General features: G+C 41.3%; 1 protein-coding gene across 1 annotated transcript in view; it reads left to right on the top strand.

Annotated features, from left to right (window-relative positions):
• tmem38b (transmembrane protein 38B) overlaps positions 1 to 20,500 on the top strand; it is a 35,612-nt gene that overhangs the window by 12,826 nt on the left and 2,286 nt on the right. Inside the window, exons 2-5 of the mRNA XM_034192422.1 lie at positions 10,610 to 10,766; positions 11,096 to 11,280; positions 14,190 to 14,277; positions 16,626 to 16,743. Of these exons, the coding sequence (XP_034048313.1) occupies positions 10,610 to 10,766; positions 11,096 to 11,280; positions 14,190 to 14,277; positions 16,626 to 16,743 (548 nt within the window). The remainder of the gene's footprint in view (positions 1 to 10,609; positions 10,767 to 11,095; positions 11,281 to 14,189; positions 14,278 to 16,625; positions 16,744 to 20,500) is intronic.

Raw genomic sequence — 20,500 nt, forward strand, 5'->3', positions numbered from 1 at the left:
GAAGACTCTTAAGTCTTCAATTCCATACCATAAGTCAGAACAAGATCTAAGATATGATTAAAGTGGTGGGTGGACTCATTTACATTTTGAGCAAAGCCAATTGAGTCTATAAGAGATTAAATGCAGTGTTTGAGGCTGTCATTCTCAGCATCTGTGTGGATGTTAAAATCGCCCACTATAATTATCTTATCTGAGCTAAGCACTAAGTCAACAAAAGTTCTGAAAATTCACAGAGAAACTCACAGTAATGACCAGGAGGACGATAGATAACAACAATAAAACTGTTTTTTGGATGGACAGACTAGAGTCAAGCTTCAAATGAATTAAAGCTCTGTCTGGGTTTTTGATTAATTAATAAGCTGGAATGGACGATTGCTGCTAATCCTCCGCCTCGGCCCGGCTACGAGCGTTCTGGCAGTTAGTGTGACTCGGGGTTGTTGACTCATTTAAACTACATATTCATCCTGCTGTAACCAGGTTTCTGTAAGGCAGAATAAATCAATATGTTGATCAATTATTATATCATTACTAACAGGGACTTAGAAGAGAGAGACCTAATGTTTAATAGACCACATTTAACTGTTTAGTCTGTGGTGCAAGTTGAAGGTGCTATATTATTTTTTCTTTTTGAAATCTTTATGCTTAAATAGATTTTTGCTGGTTATTGGTGGTCTGGGAGCAGGCACCGTCTCTACGGGGATGGAGTATTGGGGGGATGGCAGGGGGAGAGAAGCTGCAGAGAGGTGTGTAAGACTACAACTCTGCTTCCTGGTCCCAACCCTGGATAGTCACCCACAGTCTTGCCCACAAAAAAGAAACCTGCACCCATCGGGGAGGTGGAGTTCCGGATCAGCCCGGCAGCTAACGAGTCCCGGATATAGGTCTCCATTGATTCGCGCTCAGGTCGTGAGAGGTTGTACAGCCTGCTGGACGGGAATTTAACGCCCGGAATCAAATCAATGGCACAATCGTACGGACGGTGCGGGGGAAGGGTGTGTGCCAGATCCTTGCTGAAGATGTCAGCCAGATCATGGTACTCAACCGGCACAGCTGTCAGATTGGGAGGGACTTTGACCTCCTCCTTAGCATGTAAACCGGGAGGAACCGAGGATCCTAAACACACCCGATGGCAGGTTTCTCTCCACTGCACCACCACCCCAGACGGCCAATCAATCCGGGGATTGTGTTTCAACATCCACGGGAAACCCAAAATCACGCGGGAGGTATAAGGAGTCACAAAAACTCGATCTCCTCCCGATGATTTCCAGACACCACCAGAGTTACTGGTTGTGTCTTGTGCGTGATCAAAGGGAGAAGTGTGCCATCTAGTGCCCTCACCTGCAATGGCGAAGGGAGCGCCACCAGAGGGAGCCCTACCTCCCTAGCCCATCTGCTGTCTAGCAGTTTCCCTTCTGACCCTGTGTCCACCAGTGCTGGGGCTTGAAGGGTTAAATCCCCGCTCAGGATTGTAACTGGGAGTCGTGTGGAAATATGTGTATGTCCACGTGAATGTCTTGGCCCACCCTAAGCCCAGTTTCTAGGGGCGGGCGTTGCTGTTTAACTGATTGGGGCAGTCTCTTAGCTGATGCTCACTCGAGCCACAGACAAAGCACTCCCCGCGAGCCAGCCTCCTCTGTCTGTTAGGTGGTCTAAATGTGGCCCTGCTCGTGTCCATAGCTTCGTCAGCAGGGGGAGCTGTAGCCACACAGAGCGTTGAGGCTGTGGAGCGTGGGGAGGGCGGAACCTTTTCGGACCCAGAAGGGAGAGGGACGGCGCGTGCCCGGCCACGTCCTTTGTCTCGCTCCCGACGGCGTTCTTCTAACCGTGAATTTTGCTCCCAAAGCGCTGTAGCCCAAGCTCGTGCCTCACCTCGAAGCAAGTTGATTACATAAGCCACCTTACTGGCATCAGACGCGTACATTATGGGACATTGTGCGAAGACGAGCGAACACTGCATCAGAAAGTCCGCGCATGTCTCCACACAACCTCCGTATGGCTCTGGGGGACTTATGTATGCTTCAGGGGATGGTGGGGGGGGGTCCTTGAACGACCAGAGGAACGTCTATATTCTGCACTGGGTCGGCAGGAGGAGGAGCTGCAGCAGCGCCCTGAGCGCGCGCTTCCACCTGCGCAGTGAGAGCCTCCATCCTGCGATTAAGGATGACGTTTTGCTCGGTCATCAAATCCAACCGAGCAGTAAAGGCGGTGAGGATTTGCTGCAACTCACCAATTACGCCTCCTGCAGACGCCTGTGCACCCTGCTCTTCCATTGGTTGTCCAACAGATGGTTGACGCCCCTCGGGATCCATGACGCTGGCCGAGATATCCTGTTGGGAAAGTGTAGTGACACGGACCCACAACAGGGGGCGTAAATGAACGGACAATGAAAGAGTCGAATATGACCACTTTACTGTTGTGAAACAAGCACAACCAGAACACAGATGATTACAGAATTTATGCAAACAGTCAATCTAGAAAGGTGACGTGTGGGCAGGCTCGAGGATAGAAGACGTCTGTCCTGAGAAGAACCGGAACCACACGATTTCCTCCGCCACCGAACCTGGAGAATACTGGAGGCGCCAAGTCCCGAATTCCCAGGTGGCCACAGTCTCCGGATGTCGGATCTGGTACTGCTGGCGAGGAGCAAAAACAGTAAGAGGTGGGTGCGTGCACACCCAGTAACAACAATGGTGGAAATATCACCTCCACCTCTAATACAAGAAAGTGCAGAGTAATGCAGTTATCTCTCAGGGGGAAAAGGAATGCAGTCCTAGCTCCCAATCACCAGCTCCTGCTGTCCTGAGATTAAACAGGTACTCCTGCAAAACACATACAGAACAAAGACTTATGTGTAAGCACATGAACGGCTGAGAGTCGTTACCTCTACAGGTAGATGATATCTCGGCAGCGAGGTGGAGATGACATCCGGCTTTTATGGAGTGATGAAATGAAGATGGGTGACAGCTGTCACGAGTTGATGTGTTACAGCTGTCACTCCCGGTTGTGTCCGTGGCGGCAGCGCCCTCTCGTGCCTGAAGCCCACACTTCAGGCAGGGCGCCCTCTGGCCCACACAACAAAATTCATTTTATTAGGAAAAGGAGCAGGCTGTGGCCTCAACTTTATCTAAAGTCTGGGTCTTTTAGTGAAGCTTAGGTCTAGTGGCTGGCGATCACTTTAGTATTTCTTTTATTCTTCTTGTTACTTAATGCTGTCAAATTATACTGTATTTGCTGTCTTTCTGATGCCTGATTCTGTTTTTTTTCCTCTCTCTGTTTGAGGTGCGGCTCCATCCATAGATGAGTGTGGTGTCTGTTTCTGAAAGCCACCTGTGCTGTGCACGGCAACATTTCTTGTATATTCGTTTTTTGATTTGTTTTGTAATTTCTGTTTGTAGCATGGCCCAAGCAGAGGGTCACCCCTTTGAATCTGGTCTGCTTGAGGTTTCTTCCTCAGAAGGAGTTTTTTTTTTTTCTTACCACCGTGTGCTTGCTCTAGGGGTTGGTAAGGTTAGACCTTAATTTGTGTGAAGCGCCTTGAGGCAAATTTGTTTTGATTTGGCGCTATATAAATTAAATAAATTGAATTGAAAATCAAGGTGACAAAGTAGAAGGGCTGAAAGCCTCAGATGAGAGTTCAAGCAATCAGTGATTTTTCATTCTAAATTTGTAGTCGCATTTTGCACATCAATTTATTGAAAATCCAACTGAAAAAGCTTTCAGCCAAGATGAGAGTTCAAATATTTCTTCGTCACTGTCAGAATGCAAAGTTATTATTTTAACTTCATTTTGTGTTCGGATATTTTATTTGGATTTTAATGTATCTGTTTGGCAGCCTTTGCTGATAGTCCTTTGTCTTTTTTTTACCAGTGTCTTGCTCTTATTGTGATGTCCTACTTGTTACAGACAAAAAAATATAACGAGTAAGGTTTGATTCTTAGTGGAGCAGATAACTGTAACAATTGTTCATTTCTAGAAACAAGCACCAACATTGTCAAACATACTCCTTAGACATTACTCTTGTAAAAGCATGTTAGCCACCTAAATTTTCAGTAGGCAGCCAGGTAGGGGTCAATTGAAGAATTACACAGGTATCAAAAATTAAAAATGCTCCAATCATATTGAAAACTGTACCATGTTATTTGTCTGATCACACAGGTTCCAAAAAGGTATAGTTTGGACTACCTATGACGGAATGTTATGTGGTTAAAAACAGTGAGAATGGTGACAAAGGTCAGTTTCAGTTTGTACAGGGGTCAAAAGTTAAAGTTACTATAATTTTGGTAAAATGTGATGCATATTATTGGTTGAGATAATAGGGTTTTAAAAAGGAACAATTTGCACCATGTGTCGTGCTTAGTTGTCATGTTACAGGGTAAAATATTTCACATAGACATATGTCATAGAATCCAATAGATGTTGATCTTGTTTGAACTTTACTTTGGAGACCAAACATTCAACACAGTCAAAACTATTCCATTATTATTATAGCTTTCGGTGACGATGCTTTGGGCATCACACAGATTAAGGAGCGGTACAACCGGTTTAAAGACGTCCGCACAACGGTGGAGAGCGAACCACGCTCTGGTCGGCCATCAACATGCTGAAATGACCAGATCATTCCAAAGTGAACACTGTGGTGATGCAGGACCGTCGTGTGACTGTCCGAGAAATTGCGGAAGAGGTGGACATCAGCACTTTTTCGGCACATTCCATTGTGACACAAGATTTGGCCATGAAAACAGGCATTCGAAATTCATGCTGCTGCTAACGTTGGAGCAAAAGCGCCTCCGTGTTGAAGTCTCACAGGACATGCTGTGACATGCCCACCTCTTCCACAATTTCTCAGATAGTCACACGACTGAAAAGCCACCGAAATCCGTCTGAATCATCCAAATGGTTTTCACTGTCGCCCAGTTTCTGGCAAAATTTGATGCGGCGCTGCTCCAGTTGTTCCGTCTTTTTCATTGAAATGAAAATCCGCTGAGCGTACTGCACACATCTTCACACAAAGGCTGCTTACCAGAAAATGATGCAATCGACAGGCGTCAAAAAGTTCACGCATGCGCACGAAGGTTCAAGGTTTGCTCATGCAAGCACAGGTGATTCAAATCCATCAGGTTTTTGCAAAAAATAAAAAGGTCCGATACTTTTCTAACAGACCCCATGTGTCTGAAATTCGGTTTGCGCTTATTAAATTCCACGCAAATTAAACGTAGCAGAGACGGATTATTTGTTATAATTGTTTAGCAAGTTTTCAGTATACCATGCATGCAGTCTCTTATTAACGTGATGAAAAGCATAAAAAATAAAATTTTTGTAGTATAATATTCATTTACAATTGTCATCATGTGGATTCTCTGTTGTTTTGACTGCAGCGACTCTCTGGCATGCAAGGGATTATAGGATACGTGAAAACCCCAAATAGCTCTATCACATTCAGTCACAGATAGTCCAAACTATTACTTTGGAATTTTTGTGATTAGACAAATAATGTGATATAGTTTTCAATATGATTGGAGCATTTTTAAATTTTGACTCCTGTGTAATTCTTCAATTAACCCCTACCTGGCTGCCTATTGAAAATTTAGGTGGCTAATGTGCTTTTACAAAAGAGTAAAGTCTAAGGAGTATTTGTGCCAAATTTGGTACTTGTTTCACCATTTGAAAGATTCCTCTGTACATATTCTGTTATCTGCTTTGCTATCTATCCTGAATGTGTCATTTACAAAGGATACATTTGTAAGAACATGGTTAAAGTTTACAATTTTTCTCATGAAAATATTTTAATTTATATGCAATATAAATGATGGGTTGGTGCCACATTTCATTTTTTAGGTTGAACAGTATGCTCCTTTCTGTGTGTTACAGACACAAAAGTTACATCCTCAACATAAACTTCATCCATCATCTTCAACAGATTTGGATATTTTTAAACAGCAAACGAAGGTTATACCTGCACAAAACTGAACACCTGATTTTCATTTAATTCTGTTTGATATCAGAAGCAGCATTCCTCACACGTTAACATTAACCTGTTAACATCATGTTGCGTGACGTGCGGTAGTTCTAAAATATGCCATTGTTTTCAGCAAACGTGAACCATTAAATCCATGGTAAATCGCTGCTTCCAGTTCCTGCGTTCGCTCAGGAGGTCAGCCACTGTCTAAAATTAAACTTGATTATTCTGCCAGTAAACCACCCTGAAATTGCATTCCCGTGTTTTTACCCAGTGAATTACCCAGTGAATTAAATAGACTTTCATAGACTTATTTTATAGGCTTAAAAGGGAAAAGACAGCACTCTCCCTCTCTGTCTGTCTCCTTCTCAATTTTCAATTTCAGTGGAGCTTAATTGACACGGGAAACATATGTTTACATTGTCAAAGCAAGAGTAAAAATGAAAAATTAAGTCCTCTCTCGCTTGCTCTCCCTCTGTCTCTCTTTCCCTCTCTCTCTCTCTCTCTCTGGCTCGCTCTCCTGCTAAGATTAAACTTGTGGATAGAAACTATGTTCAGCTTCGCTCCTCAGCTGTGCTCTGAGCTGCAGCTTCTTAGTGTTTCACAGCCTCAGGATGCTGAAGTGGCTGACTTTTCAGCAACAGTGCAGTTCATTGCTCGGTGGCACGGGCAATTGAACACGAGAGTCGGGCGGAAATTTGCCACTACCCGTGGCTTAGAACCTTACTCCTCAACTGCAGAACAGACCTCTCTCAAACAGCTCGGCTTCTGTTCAGGAAACCCCCCCGCACCAAAACAGCAGAGAGCATGCAGCAGTTGAGAGGTCTCACAGTGGCTCCTCTGCAGTATCTGAAAACTTCAGTCTTCCAGCCCCACAGCCTGGAGTTTGGGAAAGGACAGAGCGACCCAACACAGAAACATTGCAGACTGATGACCCGTCTGTGGAAGTGGAATATCTCGACCATGACTACTGAGCCACTCCTGAGCCTGCTGTGCTGGATTTGTCTCTTGACCACATTGAAGAACACCATGCAGAAATGGCACAGCTCCAAAAACAAATCAAGGAGATAACCATCAGCAGCAAGTTCTGCTGGGTGGAGTTTGCTGCTTCTCATGACGACATGAGAGTTTTCACAAGGTAAATTAAAATATCCACCGTGTTTCTCAGATTAATATAGAAGCATTAGAGCTGTAGAACAGCAGCATAATAAGTGAGAATAAGGATGTATAATGCTGCGTATAGACACTAAACATATTAATAGAACTCATACGTCCCGCAGATGCTGCTGTTTTCGTTCATGATCTGTCGCTGACCGGACCTGTCATAACATCTTTGTGTCAAGCGCGAAACTGATGCTTGCATTGAATCCATCTCGAAATTTGCTTGGACATTTTTTCTTCTGTCCCAAAGTTATCCCAGACATGTCATGTCATTGTGTCCCGGGAGCTGGTTTTATGGTTCTCAGACATCATTAATTTTGAGCCCTGGTCTACTGCATTAAGTAACCATCTATCTAACACATCCAGTTGAGACTTGGGCATCCCCTTGGCCTTCTCCAGCCACCGGGGTCCTCAGCACTCAGGCATGTGTTCTTTATCGTCTTGGGGAGTGATCAGATGACTGCATTGTAAGCGGCAGAAGGGTTGTGTGTTTCTTTGTCTGTTTGTAACCAGCTACAGAGAAACTGATCAACTACTGCACAAGCATACAGACCACCAAAAAAAGGAACACCGCTGCAGGTCAGGACTGTGCAGTTTACCTTCTTGTCAGAGAAAGAAAAAACACCTCTTTAGGACTATGAGGTACATTTCTTGGACAGAGAGTATAGATGGCTTTCTGTGAAATTGAAAAAAAAAATTGTCTCAACACGACATCATCTTTCTCCCACTTATAATGTGGAGGTTTCATCATTTAGCCCGACAGATTAAAGGTACTTCACATGTCCTTCAGGGAGAGCACACCCAACAGTCCTTTGTGGAGACATAACCTCTTCTGTTTGAACGGATTGATCTTGTTTGTTTTTCAGTCTCTCTCTGCCTCAGAGTATATTGGTCATACCACTCTGTCTGACTTTTTTTTTTTTTTTTTTAAAGATGAAGGACTCACTGGGATGACTGGTGAAATGTGTGGAACAAGAATTCTACTTAGTGTGGCGTAAACATCTTGATGTAACGCCAGCTCTTGTCACTATAGTGCAGTTATAAAATCATGAAATCATATTTAATTTTTTCTTATGCCATGACTGTTAAATAAAAGTGCTTTTGGCAGAAACTTTGAGCAAACATTGCACACTGACTCTTGAGGAGTATTCACAGGAGGTAGAGAGCTATAAATCCTCCTCAAAGCTCTCTCCAGGAGTCTGTAATCTGTCTGTAATCCTGCGTGACCACATCAAGTCAGGTCAACTAGTTCAGTGTTGACTGATAACTACCTGCTGAGGGTAAGACAGTGCTTTTGACCTTGAGAGCATTTTATTGTTATGACTTTGTTGGGGTCACACAAGTCAAACATCGTCAAAATAGCAAGACGTCTCGAGTAATATTGGTCCCATTAGTCATAGAAATGATCCACATTACCAGAGACAGTGAAACGCCTCAGTAGGATAATTTTGTAAATATGTTGTATGTTGAGCAAATGGTAATTATTTTTTTTATCTATAGTCTGTCTTAGTAGCATAGATTTTAACAAATTGAGATAAAACCAGTTGTTTTATACAAGTAGATTGGAGTATTTTGGGTTGAGGGGTTTGGGCGCCTTGAGATTACTGAGTAGCTGATGGCAATTATACACCCCGCAAACAAAAATATTGGGGTGGTGGGGGATAGACTCACCCTATCTGTACATCCATCCTTCCATGTTTGTGGTAATTATGACTCCTAAACCATTTGGTGGATTTCAGTGAAATCTCACACAATGGTTGTGCATGAAGGAAAATGATTCTGGTCCAAAATCATCAAGGGGTTTAATTGAAATTTTTATCTATGCATCAAATGGTATTGACCTCAGAAACACAACTCCTCCGAAATTGCTTTATGGATTCTAATTTTCAAGGGGGAGATAACTGGGCTATTTGTTTTTTAATAAAATACATTTATTTGTCTTTTACTATTAATTTAGATTTACTTCCGCTGAAATATACTAGTACAGGCAAGTTTCTTCACATATCTCTATTTTTTACTCAACTTATACAATCATTGTTAGTCGCTCTGAATGCTGAATTTCTGTTCTGCACTTTGAGCTCCACACCCAAAAACAAATGTTGCAATGATAGTCAACAACCATTTCTTTGCTCCTTGTCTGTAAGCTGTAAAGCAGTTGATCTTTACACAGTCCTGCAGCAGTAAAGGTCACAGTGACAAACTCCACTGTCCTACTGCTTCACTGATAATATTTTTGCCAAACCGGTTTTGTTTGATGGAAGGATTACACGAAAACAGCTTAACGGACGGTTGGGTCTGACCTCAAGTAACACTACCGAGGTTTGCAGGAATGGTTCCAAGTGGTGTGGAGTCCAGTCAGAATGGAATCATTCTTATCATTAATTACCTTAATAAGAATGATCAAAGGCATCCTTTACATACATTATTAGATATTTATAGGTATTGCTCTGTACAGCCATGTTTCTAATTTGACACTCATAGAAAGCATATACTTTTGCTCCACACAATTTCATTTCAACAGTCGACCCACATTCTGCACTCACTACTTCCACCTCTATCTCATGTTGGTACTAGACTCATGTAGATAAGAGTCTGTAGCAAGAGCTGCTAGCCCATGTACGGAATGGAGTGACTCCTTGCCCCCTTGTTTCTGGTCAGTGATTTTATTTATTTATTTATTCTTTAAAAAAAAAGAACTTCAAGCGTAGTCTCTTCTCTCATACCATTACGGTGAAATCTTCGAGAACTTTAAGGGTGCTCTGCTCCCAGGTGTAGAGAGGATATTTTAAAAAATAAATAAAAATAAAAAAATTGCAAAATAGGATGCATTACAGGAAGCCATTTTTTACATAATTGTCTCATCCTGCTAGAATAGATAGTAATGAATGTGAGCGCACATCCAGAAAAAAGGCAGAACCAGGTCATGATCAATGATTATGTTGCCTTTCTGGTTTTGAAGATTAATTTATTTCTGTTGATTTCTTTCAGATCAGCAAAAAGCTTTTGAAACCAGATAAAAGTTCATTTAATTAAACCACAAAAGTTTGTGTCTTATTTTTAATTTTCTTAAAAATTGCATGGCAAAACTGGTACTTCTGTAAGATGAGTAATGTTGCATGAACTCCTTTTTTCTCTGTCAAGTTATTTGCTGCGAATGATTGAAGAATTGTTGTCAAGCCAAATACGCTTATGTTGCCAGATGTTTTTGCTCTATTTTCTCATATATATATATATATATATATATATACATATACATTTGCATTTGCATATGCATTTTGGCTTTATGGCTTTAGGTAAAATGGTAATAAGTTCTACGTTGCTTGTCATAGTAACAGAGGTGTTTAACATAAACAGCTGTTGAAGAGTGTTTCCTGGATTTAAGAACTTCAAGTATAAACAGACTATTAGACGTTCTGGGATCTCTAAAATTTTATGTACTGTATGCAAATTATAAAAGATTCTAAATGATCATATGTCTTCCCACTTGTGCAGGAGCTCTGGAGGTGTCCCGGGCTAGCCCCTTAGCATGCTGGTTTAGTTCCATGCTGTACTGTTTTGGTGGTGCTATACTATCCAGCATCATGATGGCCGAGCCGCCTGTGACACCACTGTCCAGGAGTACCAGTGTTCTCCATGCTTCAGTCATCTGGTAACATATCTGATAGATGCAGAGGAAGAAAAGCATGGAAAATGAAATGAAAAAAAAAATGATGGGGTAAATTTTGAGAATTTCCTGTTAAGTAAACATGAAATGTGGATGACACTTGAATTAAAGGCAGAGGCCTTCTGTGAACATAGAGCCTTGGCGCCCTCTGCTGGTGCTACATATGATTAGTTATCTTACATGCATGTGAGCCGCCCTCAGCTGGTGAAGTGAGATTTTTGTCAGAGAGTGCATACAAAGTGGAGGCTGCTGAAATCAGACAGTCTGTGTGGAATAAACTCTGAAAGTTAATTAATTCACTTGTGTTTCTGTAGGTACCTGGTGTTTTACTGCCCTTGGGACCTGGTGTATTCTTGCGCTTCCCTGCTGCCTTTCAAGCTGGTGCTGGCAGGAATGAAAGAAGTGACCAGGACATGGAAAGTGCTAAGTGGAGTCTCTCAGGCACACGGCAAATACAAGGATGGCTTGTTGGTCATGATTGCTGTTGGCTGGGCTAGAGGTTAGTGGCTTTCATTGTTCATATAAACTCATTTTATGTTTTATTCTCCTCCTTTTGGCTGTTGCTGTGATGGGTTACCACAGCAGATCATCTGTCTCTGTTTTACTGTGTTTCCTACATAGTCCTCCAGTTACACCAACCACCTACACGTCTTTTTCCAACCTATCTGGAAAATATCCTCTTTGCCCTTCCTCTTCTTCTAGTTGGTGGTTCCTTTCTCAACATCCTTCTGTACCTCTCCTAAGCACCATCTTTAATCTTGTCTTTTACACTTTGCTACAAACCGTCTGACCTGCTATGTCCTACTGATATGGTCATTCCTAATCCTGTTATCCTTGTCACTTCCAAGAAAAGCCTTTTGTCAGTGCCACCATCTCTAAGCTGTACAATCTCAGAACTGTAAACTTTCTCCTTCTTGCAGAAAACCTATTTAAACTTACCCACCAGCTCTATTCCTTCCAACCCCACTATTCCATCATGCTCCCTCTCATTCTCACACACAGGTACTCTGTCTTGGTCCTATTGACTTTCATTCACCTTCTCTCCAGAGCATACCTCCACCTCACCAGGCTCACCTTAACCTGCTCCAGACTCTCATGAGTCCACAGTGTCACCTGGAAACTTCATAGCCACTGGAGACTCCTGTTACGGCATATCAAATCAAATCAAATCAATTTTATTTATATAGTGCCAAATCACAACAAACAGTTGCCCCAAGGCGCTTTATATTGTAAGGCAAAGCCATACAATAATTACGGAAAAACCCCAACGGTCAAAACGACCCCCTGTGAGCAAGCACTTGGCAACAGTGGGAAGGAAAAACTCCCTTTTAACAGGAAGAAACCTCCAGCAGAACCAGGCTCAGGGAGGGGCAGTCTTCTGCTGGGACTGGTTGGGGCTGAGGGAGAGAACCGGGAAAAACACATGCTGTGGAGGGGAGCAGAGATCAATCACTAATGATTAAATGCAGAGTGGTGCATACAGAGCAAAAAGAGAAAGAAACACTCAATGCATTATGGGAACCCCTCAGCAGTCTAAGTCTATAGCAGCATAACTAAGGGATGGTTCAGGGTCACCCAATCCAGCCCTAACTATAAGCTTTAGCAAAAAGGAAAGTTTTAAGCCTAATCTTAAAAGTAGAGAGGGTGTCTGTCTCCCTGATCCGAATTGGGAGCTGGTTCCACAGGAGAGGAGCCTGAAAGCTGAAGGCTCTGCTTCCCATTCTACTCTTACAAACCCTAGGAACTACAAGTAAACCTGCAGTCTGAGAGCAAAGCGCTCTATTGGGGTGATATGGTACTATGAGGTCCCTAAGATAAGAAGGGACCTGACTATTCAAAACCTTATAAGTAAGAAGAAGAATTTTAAATTCTATTCTAGAATTAACAGGAAGCCAATGAAGAGAGGCCAATATGGGTGAGATATGCTCTCTCCTTCTAGTCCCCGTCAGTACTCTAGCTGCAGCATTTTGAATTAACTGAAGGCTTTTCAGGGAACTTTTAGGACAACCTGATAATAATGAATTACAATAGTCCAGCCTAGAGGAAATAAATGCATGAATTAGTTTTTCAGCATCACTCTGAGACAAGACCTTTCTAATTTTAGAGATATTGCGTAAATGCAAAAAAGCAGTCTTACATATTGTTTAATATGCGCTTTGAATGACATATCCTGATCAAAATGACTCCAAGATTTCTCACAGTATTACTAGAGGTCAGGGTAATGCCATCCAGAGTAAGGATCTGGTTAGACACCATGTTTCTAAGATTTGTGGGGCCAAGTACAATAACTTCAGTTTTATCTGAGTTTAAAAGCAGGAAATTAGAGGTCATCCATGTCCTTATGTCTGTAAGACAATCCTGCAGTTTAGCTAATTGGTGTGTGTCCTCTGGCTTCATGGAAAGATAAAGCTGGGTATCATCTGCGTAACAGTGAAAATTTAAGCAATGCCGTCTAATAATACTGCCTAAGGGAAGCATGTATAAAGTGAATAAAATTGGTCCTAGCACAGAACCTTGTGGAACTCCATAATTAACCTTAGTCTGTGAACAAGATTCCCCATTTACATGAACAAATTGTAATCTATTAGATAAATATGATTCAAACCACCGCAGCGCGGTGCCTTTAATACCTGTATGTCACAGTGCATATATTGTCACCACAATGATATATGCCATGTTCAAAGGCACCGGCACATATTGTCCCAAGCGACAATATGTACTGACAATCAAGGCACATATTGTCACTGGTCATCAGAGCAAGAAGTAAAATTTGATGTTTAACTATGAAATTTTTTTTCTCTCTGTCTCACACAGACTTGCACACTCACTCGCTCTCATTATCACCAAGAATGGAATAAAATCATCGGCAATTATTTATTTATTTAATATGCTGCTTAAATTCAGTGGGTGGTGTTGTCTGATCGGAGGTCATAGCCCAAAGGTGTTTTTTTTTTTCTTGGCCAAACTTATTCTTAAATATCTGTACCATTACACCTCTCCTCTGTTCTTTTAATATCCTCTCGCTTTCCAAGATTTTATTAAAAAAGTCCACTACCTCTCACCAAAACATTGTCAGGCCTTGAGTTGGTATCCCATCTGGACCAACTACCTTTCCACCCTTCATAGTTGTCCTTGCTTCCTCCTCACCAATCAGTTATACTTCCTGATTCACTCTCTTTACATCATCCGCCCTTCTCGCTCCCTCTCATTTTCTTTGATTAATCATCTCCTCAGAGTTCTATCCAACTTTCCAAAACACTTTAATTTGGAAACACATTTCATTTTCCTTTGTTGTTACACGAGCCTGCTGCACATCCTTTATGTTTAAATTTAGCATGACATTATTTTAGAAGAGATTTAAGTCTGATATATAATTCTTAATGTTCTTCACAATTTTATTGTCTCTAGGTGCTGGAGGAGGTCTGATGAGTAATTTCGAACAACTTGTTCGAGGTGTTTGGAAACCTGAAACAAATGAACTCCTCAAAATGTCATAGTAAGTCTTCTACAGAGTTACATAGATATCATAACCATCAACACACCAAGACAGGAGGATTTTTTCCACATTGTATGATTTTTAAATAATTAATTTTAATTTTATTGCATGAAATAAGTATTTGATCCCCTACCAACCAGCAAGAATTCTGTCTCTCACAGATCTGTTAGGTTTTCTTTAAGAAGCCCTCCTATTCTGCACTCTATACCTGTATTAATTGTACCTGTTTAAACTCATTGCCTGTATAAAAGACACCTGTTCACACACTCAGTCAATCACACTCCAACCTATCCACCATGGCCAAGACCAAAGAGGTGTCTAAGGACACCAGGGACAAAATTGTAGACCTGCACAAGACTGGGATGGGCTACAGGACAACAGGCAGGGAGCTTGGTGAGAAGACAACAACTGTTGGTTATTAGAAAATGGAAGAAACACAGAATGACTGTTAATCTTCCTTGGTCTGGGGCTCCATGCATGATCTCCCTCGTGGGGCAAAGATGATTTGGAGAAAGCCCAGAACTACACAGGAGGACCTGGTCAATGACCTGAAGAGAGCTGGGAGCACAGTCACAAAGATTACATTAGTAACACATGATGCTGTCATGGTTTAGAATCCTGCAGGGCAGCAAGTTCCCCCTGCTCTAGCCAGCACATGTCCAGGCCAGTTTGAAGTTCACCAGTGACCATCTGGATGACCCAGAGGAGGCATGGGAGAAGGTCATGTGGTCAGATGGGACCAAAATAGAGCTTTTTGGTATCAACTCCACTCGCATGTTTGGAGGATGAGAACAATTCCAAGAAAACCGTCCCAACTGTGAAGCATGTGGGTGGTAACATCATTTTTGGGGCTATTTTTCTGCAAAGGGGACAGGATGACTGCACCGTATTGAAGGGAGGATGGACGGATGGACGGGGTCATGTATCGTGAGATTCGTGGCTGGGTCTTCCTGCATGACAATGACCCCAAACACACAGCCAGGGCGACTAAGGAGGGGCTCCGTAAGAAGCATTTCAAGGTCCTGGAGTGGCCGAGCCAGTCTCCAGACCTGAACTCACCAGAAAATCTTAGGAGGGAGGAGAAACTCAAAACCTGAAACATCTGGAGAAGAGCTGTATGAAAGAGTGGACCAAAATTCCTGTTGCAGTGTGTAAAATTGGTCAAGAACTACAGGAATTGACTGTAATTGCAAACAAAGGTTTCTGTATCAAATATTAAGGTCTGTTTTACTATTGTATCAAATACTTCATGCAATAAAATGCAAATGAATTATGTAAAAATCATACAATGTGATTTTCTGATTTTTTTTTATTTTTTTATTTACTATGTCTCTCACAGTTGAAGTGTACCTACGATAAAAATGACAGACCTCTCCATTCTTTGTAGATGGGAAAACTTGCAAAATCTACAGCGGATCAAATACGTATTTGCCTTACTGTAACTGGTAATACAAAATGCAAAACATGCACTGTGCACAATTTCTCCAATCACAGCCACAGAAGCCTAAAACTTCTTCTGGGTTGTCCGGGTGTCTTGGTGGTTTTCTTCACTCTTCTCCTTTTTGCACAGTCTCAGTTTTTAGAACTGTCCATACACCATACAGATTTACCATAGAGTGCCACACTGTTTGTATTTCTTTTTAATTGATGTAAATAAAGTTCAAGACATATTCACTGACTTGGAAATGTTCATGTATCCATCCCCTGACTTTTCTGAAGAAAACTGTCAAAAAGGATTATTTCCAGGTATTATATCAAAGCATTGCATTACTTATGTAACCCATCATCTTGGCTTCTATATTTTTAAATAATTTATGTGAAGTTGTTTGAGTTTAAGGGAGGGCATTTTTTTTTCTTGTATTTGAAATGGCATAAACAAATTAAAATGTGTGAAATACCAAGTGTTCCAGTACTTTTGGAGGGCACAGTAACTCTGGAGGAGGTACAGGTCTCTGTGGCTGTGATTGGAGAACGTTTGCCTGTTGTTGTATTACCAGCTATATAGCTTCAGCAATCACTCTATGTAACAGCTATTAATACAGGTTTGTTAAAAAATACAAAAGAGTTATTGATTAATTATCTGACAGTTGATTAATCAAGTTGTTGCTTCAGCTCTAATGGATTCATTAGCCATTTTTTAATTTATAAATGAGTTGGAAACAAACTGACCACTAGCACATCTGGATGTGTAAAAAACAGAAAATATATTACCAGTCAGTTAAACCCACATCTCCTCTTGACTCTGTGTTAAGTGTCTGCTTCAAGGTCTTATCTTGGTAATGTCAGATTATTTCAGACTTTCTTTCTCACACGCTCTGTTCTAACTACTGCTTTTTATCTTTTTTAAGCCCCACTAAGGTCACCCTGATCGGGGCAGTGCTGTTTGCTCTGCAGCAAACCCAGCACCTGCCAATCCAGAAGCACCACCTGATGCTGATGTACACCGTCTTCATCGTCATTATCAAGGTCAGTCAAAGTGTTGCCATTACTAGACCCACGCTGAGTCGATACCTGAAGGTGCAAGACTTTAAAAAAATCAATTTGTTTTAGTGGGAAAATAAAACCTAAATTGGTGGTTCAAATAAAAAAAAATGCTCTGTTTTGCAAAAAGGAACTCTTCATTGTTTCTTGTTTGATTTTTAATGGAGGTATAACACAGGTTTTGCAGTTGCTTACAAAATCTGCGGTGTTGCCCGAGTCTTCTAAGTGACCTTTCTGAGTGTTTTTTTTTTTTTTTTCTCTCTCTCTCTCTTTCTAAGTTTTATCTGCGGTGGCTCACATTAGCTGGATATTACCCTCAGGGCTGGAGCTTTTGCATCATTTTCATCAGCTTGCATCATCCTCTCTTCTCTGGGAAACTTGTGCTCCTGACTGAGATGCAGATAAATCTACCATTCCTGCTTTCAGCTCTCGTTCGGTTTCTTCACCCCGACTCTGATCTGTCAAATTAACACCAAGCTGTTTCATCAGATCCACCTTTTGTGTCCGACCTGTTATTTGATTATTGTCTGTTGTTGATGCAGTCCTGTGCTGTCTTCTCATTTCGTACGTGGAGAAGGTCAACCACACATAATTAACCTCTGAGCTGTCTCTGTTTGTGAGAGACACAAATTAGGTACGCTGAGTATTAACAAAATCAGCTGCTTCATCTCCAGATGTGAAGTCAAATTAGGTTGTTTGGTGTTATTATTGTTTTGTCTGTTTCACTAATGCTCAAAAAATACATAATAAATGATGAGGAGAAAGAGTTTGGCAGTATTACGGTACTTTGAAATGTAATCAATTACTGAATACAAAATGTAATACATTTGGAATGCTTTGGATTAATTGTAATATTTTGTGTTCAGTAACTGAATACATTTCAGAGTAATCCTAAAAAAAACTCTGCGGAGGTAAATGAATTCCAGCTACTACCACCACTGTGTAAATTGCAGACCTTCTTAATATAGAAAGATTGTGCATCACTGGTAGAGAAAATGTAAACGGTGAATCAAATAACATATGATTTTTTTTAAGTTTGCAAAAGAAAAACCAACATATAGAAATGTTAAAATAAATGTACTAAGTAGGATTATAGCAAAACTAGCTGTCTACTATGTATACAAATTGCATAAAGTGATGAATATGCAAGAAAAAGTAACATCTTTATATAGTACTTTCAGGGTAGATGCATTTCAAAGTGGTTTACTTCAACAAATTTACATCAAAACTCAACAGGTTAACAACACATAAATATCACAAACAGGCCAGCAAGCAAAGTGAAATACACAGTATAAATGCAAAACTTTTATACAGCATATATGTTAATAATAAACAACAGCAAAGAAGTGTGTTTTTAAGGTTGTATTTGAGACATGACAAAACTTGACTTCCTTGTGTTCACTGGCAGATTATTTCTCACGATTGCAGTATGATAAGAAGGTTCTACATCCTGCTGACTCTTTAGAAGACAGAAAACCACCAATGAAGTAAAAAAACAAAAACAATCATGATTCTAATTTTGGGACTTTGTGGGAGGTTGTTAAAAGCTCGATCACCTTTAGTTTTCAGTTATGACCTTAGAACTGCCAGGTGACTTGAAGAGTGTCTATTTGTATTTGCACAGACACACAACAGCAGTATATAGGTTTTGTTTTGTTTTTTTTTGCATCGAGCTAATCCTAATAGTTACAGTCCAACCGCGAGGAGCAGAGAGCAGATAGATGCAGGCAAGAAAGAACCTGACATAATGTTGGGTGAGGCTCCTCGTACTGGTCAAAAATAAAAATCTTAAATGTGCATGTACAGTGGGGCCAAAAAGTATTTAGTCAGTCCCTGATTGTGCAAAGTCTCCTCCTTAGAAAGATGAGAAAGGTATGTAATTTTCAACATAGGTACACTTCAACTGTGAGAGACAAAATGAGGAAAAAAAAAATCCAGGAAATCACACTGTAGGATTTTTAAAGAATTTATTTGTAGATTATGGTGGGAAATAAGTATTTGGTCAGTAACAAAAAGTTCAACTCAGTACTTTGTAACATAATCTTTGTTGGCAATGACAGAGGTCAAACGTTTCCTGTAAGTCTTCACCAGGTTTGCACACACTGTAGCTGGTATTTTGGCCCATTCCTCCATGCAGAGCAGTGATGTTTTGGGGCTGTTGCTGGGCAACATGGACTTTCAACTCCCTCCACAAATCTTCTATGGGGTTGAGGTCTGGAGACTGGCTTGGCCACTCCAGGACTTTGAAATGGTTTTTACGGAGCCACTCCTTCATTGCCCGAGCAGTGTGTTTGGGATCATTGTCATGCTGGAAGACCCAGCCACGTTGCATCTTCAATGCTCTCACTGATGGAAGGAGATTTTGTCTTAAAATCTCATGATACATGGCCACGTTCATTCTTCCCTTAACACAGATCAGTTGTCCTGTCCCCTTTGCAGAAAAACAGCCCCAAAGCATGATGTTTCCACCCCATGCTTCACAGTAGGTATGGTGTTCTTGGAATGCAACTCAGCATTCTTCGTCCTCCAAACACGACAAGCTGAGCTTTTACCAAAAAGTTCTATTTTGGTTTCATCTGACCACATGATATTCTCCCAGTCCTCTACTGGATCATCCATATGTTCTCTGGCAAACTTCAGACAGGCCTGGACATGTACTGGCTTAAGCAGGGGGACACGCGTGGCATTGCAGGATTTGAGTCCCTCTCTGCGTAGTGTGTAGTCTTTGTTACTTTGGTCCCAGCGCTCTGCATGTCATTCATCGGGCCCCTCTGTGTAGTTCTGGGATTTTTGTTCACTGTTCTCATGATCATTTTGACCCCACGGGATGACATCTTGCATGGAGCCCCAGATTGAGGGAGATTATCAATGGTCTTGTATGTCTTCCATTTTCTTACAATTGCTCCCACAGTTGATTTATTCCCACCAACCTGATTGACTATTGTAGGTTCACTCTTCCCAGCCTGGTGCACATCTGCAATTTTCTTCCTGGTGTCCTTCGACAGCTCTTTGGTCTTGGCCTTGGTTGAGTTTGGAGTCTGACTGTTTGAGGCTGTGGATAGGTATCTTTTATACAGATAATGAGTTCCAACAGAAGCCATTAATACAGGTACCAGGTGGAGGACAGAAGAGCTTCTTAAAGAAGAAGTTACAGGTCTGTGAGAGCCAGAAATCTTGCTTGTTTGTGGGTGACCAAATACTTATTTTCTACCATAATTTAAAAATAAATTCTTTAAAAATCCTACAATGTGATTTCCTGGATTTTTTTTTTCTCATTTTGTCTCTCATAGTTGAAGTGTACCTATGATGAAAATTACAGACTTCTCTCATCTTTCTAAGTGGGAGAACTTGCACAATCAGGGACTGACTAAACACTTTTTTACCCCACTGTAGCATTCTCTGTAAAGGTTTGGGCACCCCTGTGCAAATTGTGAGTAATTATGCAATCTGTTATTTTGTTTTTCTGTTTTCATTGAGTTTAGGGCAACAGAGATTTCTGTTCACTTTTAAATTGAAGATGATTATTATTATTATTTTCATAATAGGGGGTGGCCGCCAAGCAGTCAGTGCCCTGGTTTCCAGTGCGGAAGGCTCCCGGTGTTGCAGACCGAACGGTCCCCCCTAAAAATCGGTCTGCCCTGCCTTCACTGCACATGCGTCATCAGCTGTGGTTCACCCATTATCACCTTGTTTCTGCTGCAAACTGCAGGCCAGTCATCATCTATCTCAGTGACAGATATCT

This window comes from Thalassophryne amazonica, chromosome 17 (assembly GCF_902500255.1).
Source record: "Thalassophryne amazonica chromosome 17, fThaAma1.1, whole genome shotgun sequence".
In the NCBI taxonomy this organism is placed as follows: Eukaryota; Metazoa; Chordata; class Actinopteri; order Batrachoidiformes; family Batrachoididae; genus Thalassophryne; species Thalassophryne amazonica.